General features: G+C 45.7%; 1 protein-coding gene across 6 annotated transcripts in view; it reads right to left on the reverse strand.

Annotated features, from left to right (window-relative positions):
• Window positions 1-20657, reverse strand: part of LOC144592686 (receptor-type tyrosine-protein phosphatase mu) — a 606124-nt gene that overhangs the window by 229890 nt on the left and 355577 nt on the right. For all 6 annotated transcript variants that reach the window (XM_078397499.1, XM_078397500.1, XM_078397496.1 and 3 more), the window contains exon 11: window positions 18253-18355. In XM_078397499.1, the coding sequence (XP_078253625.1) occupies window positions 18253-18355 (103 nt within the window). The remainder of the gene's footprint in view (window positions 1-18252; window positions 18356-20657) is intronic.

The raw sequence follows: 20657 nt of genomic DNA on the forward strand, positions 1-20657 counted from the left end.
CGAGGTCAGTCTACACTAACCTGTGGACACCTATCCATATTAATCCCACGCTCCAGCACTTGGCCCATAGCATTCTTTGCCTGGTGATTCAAGTACATCAGAAGAGCCTCGGCAAGTAGCCTTGGTGCACTGTGCAAATGGTGCACACTGTAGCCATGGTGCACTGATCGAGGATAGAATGAATGCTAAGAGTGATAGAGAGGGTGTTATCATGTAGGGTGCTTTGGCCTGGATGGTTATGTGTAGGAAGGAATGTGTAGGATGGCCGGGGAGGCGCTGAATCGGTTCTGATATGTTCCAAACCTTTTCATACCTCTAGTTTCCCTCCCCCCCCCCCTCCGACTCACAGTCTGAAGAAGGGTTTTGACCTGAAACATCAACTATTCCTTTTCTCCAGAGATGCTGCCTGACTCCAGCATTTTGTGTCTATCTTTGGCCTGGATGGTGTTGAGTTTCTTGAGTGTCCTTGAGTTGTGTCAAGAGTCAAAAGTGTTTAATTATCATATCATTGTTCTGCACAGAACAATGAAATTCTTACTTGCTGCTGCTTTACAGGTTCATTAATGTAACAACGCAGGAGTTTGTACACTCTCCCTGTGACCGTGTGGGGCTTTCTCCAAGTGCTCCTGTTTGATCCCACATCCCAAAGATGTGCAGGTTTGTTGGTTAACTGGCTTCCGTAAATTATCCCTAGTATGTAGGATGGTACTAATGTATGTGTGATTGATTGCTAGTCAGTGCGGCTCGGTAGGCCGAAGGGCCTGTTTTCATGCTGTATCTCTAAACTAAACTAAATTGACCTTATCCATGCCAGTGGAAAGTATGACAAAACACTGCTAAGGTGTGCCATAATGGTGGTGTAAAGGCCTGAAGCAAAAGTTTAACATAAAGGTTTCTGAGGTTGAACAGGCCAGGACTTTATTCTTTGAAGCACCAGAGATGATCTTATAGAGGTGTATAAGATCATGAGAGGAATAGATAGACTAAATGCACAGAGTCTTTTACCCAGTGTAGGAAATTGAGGATCAGAGGACATAGGTTTAAGATGAGGGAGGAAAGATTTAATAGGAAACCTTTGTTTTTTACACAAAAGGTGAAAGGTATATGGAACAAGCTGCACAAGGAGGTAGTTGAGACAGGTACTATCACAACATTTAAAAAACATTTAGACAGGTTCCTGGATAGGACAGATTTAGCAGGATATGGGACAAACGCAGGCAGGTGGGACTAGTATAGGTGGGGTGTATTGGACGGTGTGGGCAAGTTGGGCCAAAGGGTCTGCCTGAAGAAGGGTCCCATCCCAAAACTTCAATCTTCCTTTTTTCCCAGAGATGCTGCCCGACTCGCTGAGTCACCCTAGTACTTTGTGCCTATCTTCAGTTGGGACTAGTGTAGTTGGGGCATGTTGGTCGGCGTGCGCAAGTTGGGCCAAAGGGTCCATTTCTATGCTGTATAACTCTGTGAAGTAGCTCTTTACAAAATTTGTGGGAAATTCAAATTTGTTGAATTTAATGAAATTATTGATTTAAATAGAAGTGTTGGCACATTCTGTGAGACAGTGTGTGCCAATGCAGGCAATGTCTCCAAGCTCTCTACCTGAAACAATGGAATACTTACAGACCAACAATGCAGCTGAACTTGGTATCTTAGCTTCTACAATCTCAGACAAATGACCCTCCCCTTCTCAATTCTGGCGTTGTTTGCAGACCAGAGAGCTAGGATTCTCCCCGAATCCTACAACAGAGAAACCACGAGCAGTATATGTATAATGAGCAGACTGGACTTCTTCTGTACTCGTATTTCTATGATGTCTCCCTTCTCTTTTCACTATCACTTTACAGAAACTATCGTGACACTTCCCTGCTCTCGATGTCCGTCGGACAAAATTGTGTGGGTTATGTTTCCACTGCTGTCATTATTATTTCTACAAAATGCATCAGCTCGCAACGATCCTTATAAAATATTTATCGATGGAATCATTATGTAGATTGGGTGAATCTCCCCGTTACAGGGTGTAATAAACCTGGAGTGCTCTGTCTGCTTCTTAATGATTACATTTTATAATTAGTACAGTAACAATCCAGGGGAAAACAGATACAACAAGCACAGGAAAAATAGCATCAGAATTGTGTATGGAGTGTGGAATCAGACGGAAACAAAAGAGTGCAGGAGAGAAGGAATATTAGAAAGGTGTATGGAATATCATTCCACACTTTTCACTGCCGTTAGGGTGCACACTGAGAAAAGTATCAGAACCTTTATAAGGCATAATATTCTCTGCTCTATAAATATAAGCCACAAGTAGAAATAAATAATCAGAAATGTCACTAATTGGGAGCTTGCCTCTGGTTTCATCAGATGCTCTACTTTACTTAAGTTTGTTTAAAAAGATATTATTCCAATTGAAGGAAAATTGTATTAGACATAATTCTGTGATTTATATATTTTTAAATTGTGTGTTTCTATTCTAGTAATCTGAAGCATCTTTGACCATAAGCAGTGTAAGAAAATAACTGCAGATGCTGGTACAAATCGAAGGTATTTATTCACAAAATGCTGGAGTAACTCAGCAGGTCAGGCAGCATCTCAGGAGAGAAGGAATGGGGACCCGAAACGTTACCCATTCCTTCTCTCCTGAGATGCTGCCTGACCTGCTGAGTTACTCCAGCATTTCGTGAATAAATATCTTCGATTTGACCATAAGCATATCTTATCAAGAAATAAATTAATTAATTGACTGGTTAGTTCCCGGTTTGCTCCCGCCTATATCACTGAATCTATTTAGTTCAAATCCATATTCCCAATGCTCTGCCCAACATTTGAGATTAAAGTAATTGTTTATTCATCTCATTGCTTGGATGTGGCTCTGTTCAGAGTGGCTGCCTTTTATGTTTAGTTTAGTTTAAAGATATAACATTGACACAGACCCTTCGGCCTGCCGAGTCCGTGCCGATCAACAATTACCACTACCCTAGTTCTATCCTACACACTAGGGACAATTTCCAGAAGCCAATTAACCTACAACCCTGCACGTCTTTGGAATGTGGGAGGAAACCAGAGCACCCGGAGAAATCTCAAGCGGTCACAGGGTAAACATCCTAACTCCGAACAAACAGCACCAGTAGTCAGGATCGAACCCTTGTCTCTGTCGCTGTAAGACAGCAACTCTACTGCTGCGCCACTGTGCTGCTAAAGGAGTAACTATATATATTTTCCTTATTTCGGTATCCTCCTCCACTTTTATGAACCTATGAGATGTCTGCACTCCTCCAAATCTGTTAGCGTTAAAACTGGAAGTGTGTCTAATTGTCCAGTTTCTTCCTGTGTATCCTCCATCTCTTTTGCATCCTTTAAGATGCACATTGAAGCCCAACTCTTTAACCAAAGTTTTGAAACAAATTCTATTTGACCATATTCCCAGTCACGGTTTAAATACAAATTACCGTTCTTTTAATCATTATTGCACAAGGTGTGGGGTCCACTAAAAGGAGGGAGCAAGGTTGCTGAACCAAACAGAGTGTCTCATCCTGACTCAAAATGTGGTACCAGAGCATGGATGATTTACCGTCCACACCTTGCGCTGAGATTTAAAACTGCCTCTTGAGATTACGCAAAGTAAGAATAGCTCAGCAGTAGTGTACAGATTAATGTAAAAGGTCAAGACTGCTGAGAGCTGCCATTTGTATGATTAACTGCAAACCTTATCTACCTGTAGAAGCAAGGAACTGCAGATGCTGGTTTACGAAAGAAAGACACCAAGTGCAGGAGTAACTCAGCGGGTCAGGCAGCATCCCTGGAGAACATGGATAAGGTAAGGTCTGAGGAAGGATCCCGATCTGAAACATCACCCATCCATGTTCTCCAGGGATGGACACAAAATGCTGGCATTCTCCAGGGATGCTGTCCGACCCACTGAATTACTCCAGCACTTTGCATCAACCTAATCGATCGCTTTGCACTGCAGTCAAAATGCTCAAAGATATACCTTTTCTGACCTGGTACTTTTATTTAACTTCATAATTTAGCTATTAACTCCAGAATTTAGCTATTAAACAATTATTTCCCTTCTCCCCAACAGTCTCCTAAAGTGTGAGTATCCTAAATGACAAAAAATTACTAGCAGCAGATAATGCGGTTGTAAACCAAATTAATTTCTCGAGAGAGAGAGAGAGAGAGAGAGATGCTGTGATCCAAGCTGACATCAATTAGATACCAAAATGGTGCCCTGCCAGATATATTTCACCATTCAGATTAAGAGTTGACAACCAATTATCTGGTTTTGATGTGGCCTTGACTGAGTTATGACCTAGAAAACAGATTTGTTTTTCATATACTTTGACAGAAAAAGGACTTTTTTCAATTTCAAGTTGGAGAACAACATTTAAATCTCATTTTTGGGCTTTAAATGTTAATCATTGAACCTCTCGTATATCACTGCTATTGATCTGCAGACATGTGGCTTTAACTCACTAGAGGATGTTTTTATGTCCCTGTCATCTTGCTACTTTTAAATGTCTAGTAGACAGATACTGCCTGATCCCTACAAGCTCATTTTGAGAGCAGCAAAATAATTGTCTTTTAGATTTTAAATGGATTGGGAAAAGCACACTGCGCTGGCCACGAAAGGAACATCTTCGATAATCACACAAATCCCACTGCGAGGACCAGCGGAGAATTTCATGCCTGATTCTATTTGATTGGGGTCATAGGTTGCAGGGTTTTAAATGTCTTTTAATTCTACCTTCTCCGCCAACTTTTTCAGAAAATGGAATAAGAGATGCCTTTCGCTGTCTGGTGATGTGCTCAGAATTTTAATAGACTCGGTCTATTCGAGCAGCACAGGCATTCTAACAGTAGCTTTGTTTTATTCAAGAAAGAAGTTCCACGAATATTGTGCACCTCAGTCAAAGCAGACTCCAACAATAGTCAAGAGTCACACATCATGTCCCACAAAGTTGGGAGAGTTCTTTGAAGAAGTCACCATGTGGACTGACCAGGGCAGGGCATTGGACATTGTCTGTAGGTTGTCTGACAAGGTCCCACATGCCAGGCTGGTCTGGAAACTTAGAACCACATGAGATCTGGGGTAATTCAGCCAAATGGATTCAAAATTGGCTGCTAGAAGGAATTAGAGGGTGGTAGAGAAGGTTTGTCTTCCTAATTGGAAGCCTATGACCAGTGATGTGCCACAGGGATCTGTGCTGGGTCCATCATTGTTTGCTATTTGTATTAATGATTTTGATGACAATATTGTTAACGTAGTTCGTAAATTTGCAGATGAAACCAACATTGGTGGTGTAGGGGACGATGTAGACAATGTCTTCCTAGAGTTGACACCCATTGCTATATCCTACCCTGATATTCACCCCTCTCTGTTCCTCCAACACTGTTCAGCATCATTTGCCCTGACAGATGGCTCGACTGCCCTGACCGCGGGAGAAAAATGAGGGATGAAGATTAGATTTTATTGCCTTCCATAACAGTGAGGAATGGGGGGAGTCCACTGTGGTAGATGGTTTTGTTAACTTTTATGTAGTTGTGTGTCTTGTTGCTTTTTTAGTATGGCTGTATGGTAATTCGTATATCACTGTACCTTAATTGGTACGTTAAAAGACCTTTGAAACCTTTGAACCTTTGAAACTTCCCACCGTTAGTGTTGAGTATGTACTAACCAAATGTACGGAGTTTGTACGTTCTCCCCGTGACCGCGTGGGTTTTCTCCAAGATTTTTGGTTTCCTCCCACATTCCAAAGTTGTACTGGTTTGTCCCTAATGTGTGTAGGATAGTGTTAGTGTTAATGTGCGGGGATTGTTGGTCGGTGCGGACTCGGTGGGCCGAAGGGCCTGTTTCCGCACTGTATCTCTAAACTAAACTCTAAACTAAAACTAAACTGAATGTGAGTCAATTGAGGGAGTGGGGCAACAGTATCAGGCAAGTGCTTTAATTTTCTAGGTGACTTGGTAAATAGAAATGCGATAATGATGGATGTTCTGGAGGAGTCGCCGTGGTGGATGTTTATGTTAAAATGTATTTTGTGTGTTTTGTTGCTTCTTATTGGTATGACTGTATGGCAAAACAACTTCCTCGTATGTTGCAAAACATACTTGGCTAATAAAGTATGATTATGATTATGATTAAACAGTGCATGTGAAGGAATGGGAGTGCCTGATAACAGCATGGGTTCCCAATGCTTTACAAGTCATGGTAGTCCATGTGCTCCTTACAGAATGGGTACAAAGGTGTGTAGATCATTCTGAGGAGCATGCTGATGATGCACTGACAGCAATAGCTTAAAACAGACAATGTGAGTGCAGCCACTCAATTTGCAATGCCACGTTATTCAGTGCGAGGTGATTGTCCAGCTTACGTAGTTTAGATTGTCAGTTCAATTTCAGAAAAAATTAGTGATCCCTCATACAGTGTGCATACAAGGGAAGGGCTGGAGATAATTAAACTTATCAGTGGCAATTAAGCTGCTGTAATAAAAATTAAATGCTTTGTCAAACAAAACAAAATGATGATTAGAACTGCAGAGTGAGAACAAATGAACCTAATGTAATAATTTGACACAAAATATTTCAAATATAAAAAGGCACATCTTACTATTTTTACCTGAAATCACTGAAAGCCCAACTGGAGAGTTTTAAACAACTGCACTTCAGAAAAACATGAAAGCCCTTGCAGAGAGTGCAATAAAGATTTAGCAGCGTGTCTCTGGGAGGATTGATTTTAGTTATACGGACAGATCTGAAGAGCTGGGATACTTCTCGTTATGACAAAGATGGTAAAGGCTGTTTAAAATCAAGGGCTTGGGCTAAGTGAAGGAAGGGAGATTGTTATCAATGGTACATTGAAAACAGATTTAGTCATCGGTGGTACAACGCAGATCAGGTCAGCACCGTGGCACAGCGGTAGAGTTGTTGCCTTACAGTGCCAGACAACCGGCTTCGAGCCCTGCAGGATTATCACGATGACACTGGGTCGGTTGAGTGGGAAAGAAATTCAATTTCTTCAGCATGCACCCACATCCTTCATTTTGATGAAAACGAGCAAAAATATAAAGAACATTTACACATTAGTAAGATGACAGCGGTAGAATACTACAAATTTTCCACTAATCTGCCACAGATTAAATTCCAATAATTTCAAGTAGTAGCACCGAACCAATCATTCAATATCAATGTCAGCACACATCTTCAGTGGTGAGCCACTTACTGGGAAGTCAGCCATGACACAAGTTCTTCGACCTTCAACAGGCGACAGTCTAATGGATCATCAGGTGCTTTCTCTTGTTGCAGAGAACACACTTTACAAATCAAAGATAATGGAAGCATGGGACTGACCTAGATAAGAGCTCAGTTCAATCAGGGTGTAAATGATTTTCTTATCATCACATATTCTGTCACAGAGCAAACAACTCAAAAACAGGTAATTCGGCCCAAATCGTCCATGCCGACCAAGTTGCCCAACTGAGCTGGTCCCATTGCCTGCTCTTGGCCCATATCACTACGAACCGTTTCTATTCAAGCACCTGTTTAAGACTCTTTTAAATGGTGTAATTGTACCTGCCATTTCCTCTGGCTGCACATCCTGCAGATGCGCCACCCTCAGATGTGTCCCTCAGGTCCCCTTTGTGTGAAAAAAAATGCCCCTTAGTTGTTTTTTTAAATCTTTGCCATCTCGTCTTGAACTTATGCCCTCTACATTTAGACTCACTTACCCTGGGAAAAAGACTGTGAGCATCCACCTTATCTATGCTTATCTATGCTCCTTGTGTTTTAATATGCCTCTATAAGGTCACCTCAGCCTCCTATACCTCATGAAAAACAGACCCCACCTATTCAGTCTCAAGAACCCTCCAAAGCAGGTAACATCCTTTTAAATCTTTTTGCACACTTTCTATATTGATGACATCCTTCCCTACAGTGTGGTGACTTGAACCGTACACAGTATTCCAAATACAGCCTTATTCTGACTGAATGGAGGCAAGAGTGCCAAATGTCTTCTTCACCATTCTATTACCACTTATTTATGATGGCACCAAAGGTGGCCATTCTGCCCATCTGTTTGTACTATTTTTCCAGTGGAACAATCAGTTCCATCCCCACATTATTTTCCAATGTCATAGAGTCATGCAGCAGGGAAATAAGCACGGCGGCCCAACTTGCTCATGCTAACCAAGATGCCTCATCTCCACTTATCCCACCTGTCCTGCATTTGCCCAAATCCTTCTAAACCTTTCTGATCCATGTATCCTTATTACATATTCTCCTTCTCTGGTGCTATGAGGTAGCAACTCTACTACTGTGCTACTGTGCGGCTTTAAATTACCAATTTCTCTCCTCTGATTCTTGTCCCACTTACCTACAGAAAGGGAATTTCTGGAGGTTAATTAACCTACACCCATGTCTTTGGGATATTGTAAAAGGATGCCACTCGTAGGCAGAGTCTTTTACTATATAAGTTTATTAATGACACTACACATACATTATGCCCTAGCTGTCCGTGGTCATCACTGGCACTAGAGAGCGAGCTGGAGGTGGGGAAGTTACAATTATACCAGAGACAATGGGGAGTGGTTAGTAGTGGTGAGGTCACTATGTTAAAGGAACATGCACTGATCTACATCCTTCCTCTTGGAAACAAAGTGACCACGGCTCATGCGCTAGGCTCAAACTACAAGCAGACTACTCGTACACACCGTACCGGACAGGCGGCCTGACCACTCTCCCAGAGCGGGTGCGCAACCCACCATCCCCTCCGGTCGAAGGAGCAGCATGAACGGGTGCGGGTACAGAGGCTGGGGAACCAGGGGAAGGAGGAGGACTGGGAAGCGATGCACGCGCAGGCGAGGGAGGGGAAGGTTGCTGGGGCGACTGCGGATGTACCGGAGCAGGAGGCACATCAGGCACCGCGGACTGGACGGGAGGTGAATACGGGATCGCGGGAGGCGGTGCAGGCTCGTTTACCAGCATCAGGTGCTGGCGGGTACGACGGTACACGGTGCCCTCGTAGTTGACCAGGTACGACCGTGGAGAGTCAGCATTGCCGACGACCACGGCCAGCCGGTGGTGACCGGAGGTCGACTCCATCCGGACAACCTGGCCAGCGAACAAAGGTGGAAGGGGACGGGACGACCTGTCAAAGGAGCGCTTCTGAATGAGCTGCTTTTCAGTGATGCGCTCCCTGACAGCGGCAGGGCTCCGAGCCGTGGGTTGCAGGGATTGCTGGGAGACGGGGATAGGGGGTCTAGTGGTGCGGGACATGAGGCGCTGGGCAGGGGAACCGAGCGCGGGGTCCCGGGAGATGTTGCGGAGGTTGAGGAGGGCAAGGTACAAGTCCGAACTGTCAAGCCGGCAACGTTCCATCAGTTCCTTAGCGCTGCGGACAGCGCGCTCTGCAAGTCCATTGCTTTGCGGGTACTCGGGGCTGCTGGTGATGTGGCGGAAGTTCCACCGATTTGCGAAAACAGCAAACTCGGCGCTGGTAAACTGGCTGCCGTTGTCGGACTGGAGAGATGCCGGGGAACCAAAGGTAGAGAAGTGGCGGCGAAGCTTCCCGATGACGGCAGCAGACGTGAGGGACGGCAGCAGGTCCACCTCGAACCAGCTGGAGTAGGAGTCCACCAATACCAGGTAGTGTTTGCCACGCCACTCGAAAATATCGGCGGCAACAGCCATCCATGGCAACTCGGGAGCCGGCTGCTGCAGGAGAGGCTGGCGCTGCTGATGAGGTAATAGGCTGTTGCAGGCAGCGCAGGCGGAGACCCTGTCCCGGATCTCCTTGACCATGCCAGGCCAGTAAAACTGTGCTTGGGCCTGGGATAACGTGGCCTCCACCCCTGGGTGTCCGTTGTGGGCAGTGTGGAAGTAGTGATCTCGCAGCGCAGCCGGCACCACAACCTTGTGACCCTTCACCACCACGCCCGCGTGCAGCACCAGTTCATCCCGAACCAGGAAGTAGGGCACGGCACCAGCCGGCAGGGAAGACCGTCGTTCAGGCCAGCCACGGCGGATGACGCCCTTAAGCTGTTGAAGGTTCGGATCAGCGGCAGTGTGTGTGACCAGGGACTGCATCTGCCAAGATGGAACGATGTTGACGTTCAACACCATCAGGTCAGCCGATTCGTACGGATGGCGGGAAATGGAAGGTAGTGGGGCACGGGACAAAGTGTCTGCCACGAACATCTCCTTGCCTTTGCGGTACACGATTTCGAATGTAAAACGCTGCAGCTGCAGCATCATTCGCTGCAAGCGGGACGAGGCTGCGTGGATGGGCTTGTTTAAAATAGAGACCAGCGGCTGGTGGTCTGTTTCGATGGTGAAAGTTTTTCCCAGAACGTAGTCTCTGAATTTGGAGCACGCGAACACCACGGCAAGGAGCTCCTTTTCAATCTGCGCGTAGCGCTGTTCAGCAGGGGTCATTGTGCGAGAGGCATAGGAGACGGGCAGCTGTCGGTCGTCGTAGAGCTGCAGGCAGGCAGCACCAAGGCCGAACCGAGATGCATCGCAGGTGAGGACAATTGGCCTGTTCAGGTCGAAAAACTGCAAAGTCGGGGTCCGTGCGAGTCTGGACCTCAGGGCCACGAAGGCCGACTGGTGGTGCGGGAGCCAGACCCAGGCATTGTCCTTCTTGGTCAGCTCCCTCAGGGGGGCACTCAGTTCGCTGAGGTCGGGTATGAACTTACCCAAGTAGTTGACCATGCCCAGGAAGCGCTGCAGGCCGGGCACGTCAGTGGGAGCGGGCATTTCGGTGATCGCCGCCGTCTTCGCGGGGTCTGGCTTCAGGCCACCCGCCGTGAAAACGTGGCCGACGTAGGTGACTTCCTCAACGCGGAACCGACACTTCCTTCGATTAAGCTTGAGGTTGATCTCACGAGCCTTGTCCAGGACCTGGCGGAGGTGTCGGTCATGCTCAGCGACGTCCCTCCCGTACACCAAGATGTCATCCACGATGATGGCGCATGGCAACCCAGCAAACAGCTGCTCCATCGTACGCTGAAAAACCTCGCTTGCCGAGTTGATCCCAAAAGGCATGCGGAGGAAACGGAACCTGCCGAACGGTGTGCTGAAGGTGGTCAGGAAGGAGGAACGTGCATCCAGCGGTATCTGCCAAAAGGAGCTCTTGGCATCCAGGACCGAGAAAACCGTGGCTGGACCGACCTGTGCCGCGACGTCCTCCACCGTCCGCATGGGGTAGTGCGGGCGTTTAATAGCCAGGTTCAGGTCCTTGGGGTTGATGCAGATCCTGATCTCGCTCGCGTCCTTCTTGGCAGCGACCACCATGGTGGAGACCCACTGGGTGGGGGCACTCACCTCCTTGAGGATGCCCATGTCCACCATGCCACGTAGTGTGGACTCCACGCGGCCCTTCATGGCAAAAGACACACGGTGGGCCGGTCTGACCACTGGGTCGACCCCCGGGTCCACAACGATCTTGTAGGCACAGGGCAGCTTCCCCAGGACGTCATCAAATCGGTCAGGGTACTCGATCAGGGGGTCCATGGGGGCCTGCACCAGGTGGATGTCGCGGTGAAATGAGACCAAACCAAAGTCCTGGCATGCACGGGCGCCCAGCAGGGTGACGTTTTCAGATGCTAGCAGGAGGAACGTGAGGGGCCGAGAGGTCTCCAGAACAGTACAGATAACCGTTGCCTTTCCCACGGCAATCAGAACGCCTCCCCCATAGGCATGGAGGCGGGAGTTGTCAGGAGTAACCCTCTCCCCCGAACTTATCTGCTTGAAGAGGCGCACAGACATAACATTTGCAAACGCCCCAGTATCGACCTTGGCAGGGAAGGAGTGTCCATTGACTGTAACATGCACGGATGGATCCGTTATCAATGCAGGTGCTCCCAAGAGCGAAAACACCAGAGAGTCTCCATGGGAGGAAGTCGTATCTGAGCCATGGAGTACCTCATGTTGGTTCCGGGAACCGGTTTCGCTATCATCGTTGGCAAGGTTGTTTAGACTCCCTCTAGGAGCAGGGACAGGTCTCCCACGAGAACGACAAGCTGCAGAAAAATGGTTCTGCTTCCCGCAGGAATTACAAGTTTTGCCCTGCGCTGGGCAAACGTTATACCTGTGTGACGAGAAGTTGCAGTTTGGGCATCTGCGAGGGGTGACCATAGCGGGCGCGGAGGGGGCGACCCGGGTCTGCGGGTCATTCAATCGCCGGCGGCCGGTGAAATTTATGTCCTGGGGCGCCGGCCGAGATACTGAGCCAACAGCAGAGGCCATGCGTGCGGCATGTATGGCGTCCGTCAGCGACAGGTCAGGCTTCATCAGGAGCTCATCCCGCAGCTTAGAGTTTAGGAGACCGTTGACCAGGACGTCCCTGATCATCTCGTCGGGTGTAATCGTTTGAAGGTGGCACCGCCGAGCCATATGTCGTAAAGATGCAATGAAGGCGTCAACGTGCTCCCCTGGAGTCTGACGCCGCGAGAAAAATTTGAAACGTTCGATAATGTTATTGGTGGGTATATCGCACAGGGCAGTGAACTTAGCCATGAGACATACCGGGTCGTTGCGGTCCTCCGGAGGGACGAATTGGAACGACGCATAGCGTTCCATTGCCTCCGGACCAGCCAGGTTGAGGAGCAGGTGAGCTCTTATCGCAGCAGTTGCATCAGGATAGGCAATCGCTATATAGTGTTCGTAGTCCCGCTGGAAGACAGTCCAGCGGTGCACTATGTCCTCATCGAAAACGAGCGTGTCCGGACGACGACACGAGGAAGACATGGCAAAGTGGAAGGAGGGGACACAATTGGGAGAAACAAATGATAAACTAAAAACCGATAAACAGGAGACGCAAGTCTACCGATCTGACACCATGTAAAAGGATGCCACTCGTAGGCAGAGTCTTTTACTATATAAGTTTATTAATGACACTACACATACATTATGCCCTAGCTGTCCGTGGTCATCACTGGCACTAGAGAGCGAGCTGGAGGTGGGGAAGTTACAATTATACCAGAGACAATGGGGAGTGGTTAGTAGTGGTGAGGTCACTATGTTAAAGGAACATGCACTGATCTACAGATATGGACCCGGTGGAAGACCCATGTGGTTACAGGTTAAATGTGCCCACTCCAGACTACCTTTTTACACTAGGCACTCAGTGAAATACTGAAGAAGTCTTTGCAGTGAGAGGACTTTCAGAATTTGGCTGTATGGTTTCAGAAACCGTACTGCCTCCCATCTAATTGTGCCGTGACGGAGAATATCACAAGATTATAAAGCAACTGACATCTTCAGCAAACTTTGCCTCACATTCTACCTAAATTGTGGAACTTGGAATTATAGTTAATTTTAAATCTTAAGGAAATTAATAAATATGGACAGAAGAATAGTAGAGCAGAGTGTAGTAAGCACAGCGGCTGAATGCCCTACGCTTGTTTCTATTTCCAATGTAATCGGGTGCCACACAATACTGTAGAGCATCAAGGAGTTCTGTGGATGGGAGGAAAATCCAAGAAATGGTCATTTCGGCACACTAAGTAGCACAGATGCACACTGGTAGAGTCGCTGCTTCTAGTGCCAGCCCTGCTTGGATCCTGACTACGGGTGTCGTCTGTATGGAGTTTGTACTTTCTCCCTGTGACCTCATGGATTTCCTCCAGGTGCCTCCAGTTTCCTCCCACACTCTAAAGACGTACAGGTTTGCAGGTTAATTGGCTTCGGTAAAATTGTAAATTGTCCCTAGTGTATCGGATAGTTCTAGTATAGGTTGAGATCGCAGTCAGAGTCAAATTAATGGTCTCAGCGATCTTACCGACGATGTCAAAAATCAGTTATGTTGGACTTCAAGCCCCTGTTGGAAATTTCAATGAGTGAAAACTGTTGCCAGTAGCTGAGGTCAAGTCATAAACTGCCTAGCCATGCATCATGGGTGATCATTGGTTTTCTTGGTGGGCTGAAGGACCTGTTTCTGCCCTGTACTGAATCTAAAGTCTAAAGTAAAGTCAAAATCCATCAGAAGAGGAAAAGTCATTAAAACAGCGTATCCATAGTTTTTTGGGGGGAAGAGAAAGGTCAAATGGGGAAGTAGCCAACATTTTCACAGTATAGAGAGAGATTGTGAGGAGGAGAGGAGAGGAACCAGGATAGAGGTAGAGCAGAAGGAAGGAGAAGTTCACGCACTGAATGCTGGAGGAACTCAGTGGCACAGGCATCATCCATGGAGGAAATGCACAGACATTCTTTCGGGTTGGGACCATTCTTCAGACTGATCAGTTCCTCCAACACTATACGTTTTGCTCACGATTCCTGTATCTGCAGCTCCTTGTGTCTCTATCACCTATCACCTTTGTTTTCTTGCATTCTTAGAAAAGAGCTTCACCAAATGTAGCAACATTATTAGATGAATAGACATTTACAAGAGGTAACAAGCAACAGTTATCTGAAGAAGGGTCTCGACCCGAAACGTCACCCATTCCTTCTCTCCCGAGATGCTGCCTGACCTGCTGAGTTACTCCAGCATTTTGTGAATAAATCGATTTGTACCAGCATCTGCAGTTATTTTCTTAAGCAACAGTTATCTAATGGATTCAGATGTGAAATGTATTGCACTGACTAGAACATACACAAAAGCTACCAGCAATTGAACAAAAGGACATCAACACTTATTGCCATCCTTAAGGTCAGTTGTTGCCATAGCAACTCAAACCATAATAAACATAACTCAGTTCTCTTTGTATTGGTACGACAAAGAATGAACAAGACAATACATGGCTGACTCAATCAAACACCTTCATGCTGAGATGCCTCAAAGATCTGTTATCAAGTCGGCATGCGGCCGTGAAACGCAAAGCAATGTGTCGCAGGTTGAGATCGCAGTCAGAGTCAAATTAATGGTCTCAGCGATCTTACCGACGATGTCAAAAATCAGTTATGTTGGACTTCAAGCCCCTGTTGGAAATTTCAATGAGTGAAAACTGTTGCCAGTAGCTGAGGTCAAGTCATAAACTGCCTAGCCATGCATCAACTTTAAAATTATCATCCCTTACATTAAACTTCTAAGTGGGCAGCACAGTGGCACAGCGATAGAGTTGCTGCCTTACAGCGCCAATGACCCGGGTTCAGTCCTAACTGCGGGTGCTGTCTGTACTGAGTTTGCACGTTCTCCCTGTGACCACGTGGGTTTTCTCCGAGTGCACCGGGCTTCCTCCCACATTCCAAAGAAGTGCAGGCTTGTAGGTAGGTTAGTTGGCTTCTCACAGAGTCATAGAGTGATACAGTGTGGAAACAGGCTCTTCGGTCCAACTCGCCCACACCGGCCAACAATGTCCCAGCTTCTATAAATGATCCTAGTTTACGATACGATATAACTTTATTAGTGTGTAGGATAGATCTAGAATACGTGTGATCGCTGGTCGGCGTGGACTCGGTGGGCCATAGGCCGTATCTAGGCTGTATCACGAAAACTATCTAAACTAAAAAGTGGTGTCTGTGGATTAGATTCAAAGAGCCATTGAGTTATACAGCACAGACACGGACAATAGAGTTGCTGCCTTACAGTGGCAGGGACCTGGGTTTGATCCTGACTACGGGTACTGTCTGTATGGAGTTTGTACGTTTTCCCTGTGACCTACGTACTCCCACATTCCATAGATGTACAGGATTATAGGCTAATTGGTTTGGTATAAATGTGAAATTGTCCCACGTGTGTAGGACAGTGTTAGTGTGTGTGGATCGCTGGTCAGTACGGACTTGGTAGGGCCGAAGGGCCTGTTTCCGCGCTGTATCTCTAAACTAAACTAAACCTTGAGCCCCTTGTCCATGCTAACCAAGATGCCAGACTGAGCTTGTGTTTGGCCCATAGCCCTCTAAACCTTTTTTATTCACTTAAGAAGTTCCTCCTCACCTCCTTTCTAAAAGAGCACCCTTTAATTCTGAGGCTATGACCTCTGGTCCTGGACTCTCCCACCTGTGGAAACATCTTTTCCACATCCATTCTATCTATGCCTTTCACGGTAGACAGTTTTATTATTGCAAATGATAGCATCCCATTTAGCATAGGGAGTCTTAGCAGAATCAAGGTGATGGGCATATAAGAATGGTTAGAGGCAACTAAATGGGGAACCGAAAGATATAATTGGTCTGAGAGCCAGCGCAACTCAAGGGGTTGAATAGTCTCCTTCGATGTTGTAAGGAAAGATGAATGTAGATCTGTCTCAGAACTGATTGCTATGTTCGACTCTAGATTGGCACATTTGCTCATTCAGCAGCGACCTTCAATATCTTTGACCTTTTCCTCTTCTCCCCACTTCCCCCTGTTTATATCCTTTCAAGAGAAGTGTTGAACTTTGGTTAAGTGCTGGAATTTTGATCAATAAACTGGCAGTAATTACTTTGTTCTGCATGCCCGAGGAACAGAAAGAAAGTCACATTGTAAGAATCGATAAGAAAGCTGTCCTCACTGAAGAGAGATTGAAAAATGAATTGAGATAAATTTGAAAGGCAAGAAGAGATGGGTTTTCAAACGAGCCAATTTACTTATTGATTGACAGCAAACAAGCTGAGTGCAAGGCTATGTCCACATACCTCCACCGACAATGTAAAAGTCCAGGGAGGTGAAGAGAAGGATGGGAGGGGAGCACATTTGGGGCAGCACGGTGGCGCAGCTGGTAGAGCTGCTGCCTCACAGCGCCAGTAACCCGGATTTGATCCTGACATCAGGTGCTGTCTGAGTGGAGTTTGCATGTTCTCCACAGAGATCACGTGGGAGTTTCCTTCCACATCCCCACATAAATTCTTCACAAGATGAAGTCCACAGATTGCACATTTATGTCCTATTGATCAACAATCAACTTATTACTGAGATACTTCTTAAGCCATTAACTGAGGTTTCAGGTAGATACTTGATTCTAGTAATAGAATAAAGTTCTCCACTTGTGGCCAATCCAGTAGGTTCAGCAAAACCTTTCTGCTTTAGTTCTCTATGTCTCTGTGAAGATTCATTGACTGTTCCCTCCCTATGTCCAGCATCTTTCAAGTTCCTGGGAACATCTCAAATCTCTGTTCCTGCACACCCTTTACAACTTTGCCATTTAGCCTATTTTGTCCCTCCTTATTCTTTCTGCCAAAGTATATCACTTCACATTTCTGGTGATCCATCTTTCTTTTCCCCTTTTACCTCACGTGCCAATTAACCGCTTGTTCTTTCAGCTCCTCTGTGTTCTCTTGCAGTCTATTATGATCCTCTTCACGGTTAACCACATTTCTAAGCTATGCCTCATCTAACACTTGCGAAAGTTGTACCTTGCACATCCACGTTTCAATCACGACTAAATATTTTAGTTTAGTTTATGGTCACGTGTATCGAGGTACAGTGAAAAGCTTTTGTTGTGTGCTAACCAGTCAGCGGAAAGACAATACATGATTACAATTGAGCCGTCCACAGTGCACAGATACATGATAAAGGGAATAACGTTTGGTGCAAGATAAAGTCCAGTAAAATCTGATTAAAGATAGTCTGAGGGTCTCCAATGAGATCTAGAAAAGCTCTGGCCCAAGTACTAAGCCTGACCATTATCTATTTTTCTCCAGCAAGGTATACACGTGTCTCCTAGCACTCCTCGTTTTCTGTTTTAAAGAGAAATTTCCATTATGGACTGGGTGGAATTTGTGAAATGTGTCCAAGAAAGCTTCCTTAATCAAAGTATAGGGGGCCCTATTAGAGTGAATGCAACACTGGGCCTCCTCTTCGGGAACAAGGTAGGGCAAGTGTCTGAAGGGTCAGTGGGGGAACATCTTGAGATCAGTGGCCATAATTCTTTTTGTTTTTTAGTAGTTATGAAGGATAAACAAGCCCACGGGTTCAAGGGTGGTATGGTGGCGTGGCAGTAGAGTTACTGCCTTACAGCGCTAGAGACCCGGGCTCCATCCTGACTACGGGTGCTGTCTGTATGGAGTTTGTATGTTTTCTCCGGGTGCTCCGGTTTCCTCCCGCACTCCAAAGATGTGCAGGTTTGTAGTCTAATTGGCTTGGTAAAAATATAAATTGTCCATCGTATGTGTAGGGATGTGTTAGTGTCCGGGGATTGCTGGTTGGCGAGGACTCAGTGGACTCTGTATCTCTGAACTAAACTAAAAAAAACTAAAAACTAAGTTAAGGTCATAAATCAAAATCTCTTAACCCTCGGTTTCACTTTCAGTGGGAAAGATAAGATACAACAACACCATGTTGATGGGAGCTTTCTTCATCGTTTTAATAACATGTAAAAGCAAGGCATGTGGCTTATCTTCTACCTGACAGGTGCGCCTCTACTCTGGGCAGGCTTGAGTAGAACAGTCACCGTGCTGTCGGTCTGGTTCAATGGCGTATCATAATCATATGCCGGCATGGATGGTGCTGCAAAATGGGAGAGTAAAACAAGAATATTGTCAATGGTTTTCATTATGAAATTTTCCCACAGTTCATCATTATTCTCATTATTCCCACCAACAGGTGATAAAACCACAACAGATAAAATGCAAATCTACGCTCAATAACTTTGCAATCATAGCTACCCTGATGGTGACAGCAAACTTAATGCAAGCAATAGAAAGCAAATAAAGGAACAGCAAATAACTGAGAGGGATAATGTGTAAATTATAAGATAGAATTTGGCCCCTTTTCTTACTGCTGTGCTTTAATCTACATGTTATCGAAATCCTGTGAGCCTTACTCAGTGAGTGCCTGCCCTCCTCTACTTAATCATTTTAGTTTTAACTTTTGAGATACAGCACGGAAATAGGCCCTTCGGCCCACCGAGTCCACGCCAATCAGCAATCCCCGTACACTAGGTACAATTAACAATTTTTACCGAAGCCAATTAACCTGCAACTCTTTGGAGTGTGGGTGGAAGCCAGGGCACCCGGGGGAAACCCACGCAGTCATGGGCAGATTGTACAGACAGTACTCGCAGTCAGGATTGAAACCAGGCCCCTGGCGCTGTAAGGCAGCAACTCTACTGCCGCACCACCATGCCGTGACGAATAACGTCAAATTTTGAGGCTTGGCGTTATAAGTTTCAAAAGGCAAGTGGCTCAGTGTGTTGCAATCAAGTTGTAATAATTTGTCACACATGAACAAAGGTTATGAAAGGCATAGATTTGGGTCGAGGGTAAGAAGCTTTTTCCTGTAGCAAAGGTGTCTAAAATCAGAGGGAACAGGTTTACAGTAAAAGGTTTTGAGTGAGCTACAGAAGAATCTTTTCACTTTGAAGAAGGTTGGAATCTGGAACACACCACGTGAATGGGTGCTGGAAGCAGGTACTCTCACGATGCTTAAGAAGTATCTGGATAAGCATTTGAATCGACAAGTGGTACAGAGCTGGAAAATAGCATTAGAATTGATGGTTGGTGTGGACATGGTGGGCCGAAGGGCTCGTTTCTGACTGTATGACTCTATGATACAGAAATACACCTCATACCCACAATGGTATGAGGGTTAGAGGGTTAGAATACAAGAGGGTTAGAATACAAAAACAGGGATGTAATGCTGAGACTCTACAAGGCATTGGTCAAGCCGCATTTGGAGTATCATGAGCAATTTTGGGCACTATATCTGAGGAAGAATGTGCTGGCCCTGGAGAGGGTCCAGAGGAGGTTTACGAGAATGATCCCAGCAATGAGTGGGTTAACTTATGATGAGCATTTGACGGCACCAGGCCTGTACTCGCTGAAGTTTAGAAGAATGCGGTGGGGCTTCATTGAAATGTACCGGATAGTGAGAGGCTTGGATAGAGTGGACGTGGAGAGGATGTTTCCACTAGTGGGAGAGTATAGGTCTACAGGTCATAGCCTCAGAATTAAAGGACGTTCCTTTAGGAAGCAGATGAGAAGGATTTTTTTTGTCAGAGGGTGGTGAATCTGTGGAATTCTTTGCCACAAAAGGTGGTGGAGGCTAAGTCAATGGATATTTTTAAAGCAGAGATAGATTCTTGATTAGTAAGGGTGTCAGGGGTTATGGGGAAAAGGCAGGAGAATGGGGTTCGGAGAGAAAGATAGAACAGCCATGATTGAATGGCGGAGTAGACTTGATGGGCTGAATGGCCTGATTTTGCTCCTATTACTTATACTAAAATACTCATAATAGGAATCATAATCATAATCATCATAACTATAATCATACTTTATTAGCCAAGTATATTTTGCAACATACGAGGAATTTCACAACAGTTATGCTAATCTGCTTTATACTAGTTATTATGTTTTTGTTTCATCTTCCAAACTGAGACATTATCACGGGCACATTTAAAATCAACAGATACTCACAATAACAAGCTCTTGAAAACAACTGTAACAAACTTACAGTCCTTTACTTTCCCATATGTAAAAATATCCAACCACTGGTTTGGAGTCATGGGTTTTACAGCCCTTCAGCCCAACTTGCCCTCACTGGCCAACACATCCCATCTACACAAGAGTCCAACCTGCCTGCATTTGGCCCATATCCCTCCAAAACCTGTCTATCCATGTGATCATTTTGTGTTGTCTCAACATAACACACAGCCCCAGTTGCTTTCAATGTAATTGATGTCAAAGAGCTAATAAGAATTTACTGTATGACATAGACTGCATTTTCATTTAGTTTTGCAGAGTCAGAAAATTCCATTCCATAAAGTAAAAAAATTATCAATTTTTAACGTTGAAAAAATGCACTGGATTGC

Source organism: Rhinoraja longicauda, chromosome 4 (genome assembly GCF_053455715.1).
Source record: "Rhinoraja longicauda isolate Sanriku21f chromosome 4, sRhiLon1.1, whole genome shotgun sequence".
NCBI lineage: Eukaryota > Metazoa > Chordata > Chondrichthyes > Rajiformes > Arhynchobatidae > Rhinoraja > Rhinoraja longicauda.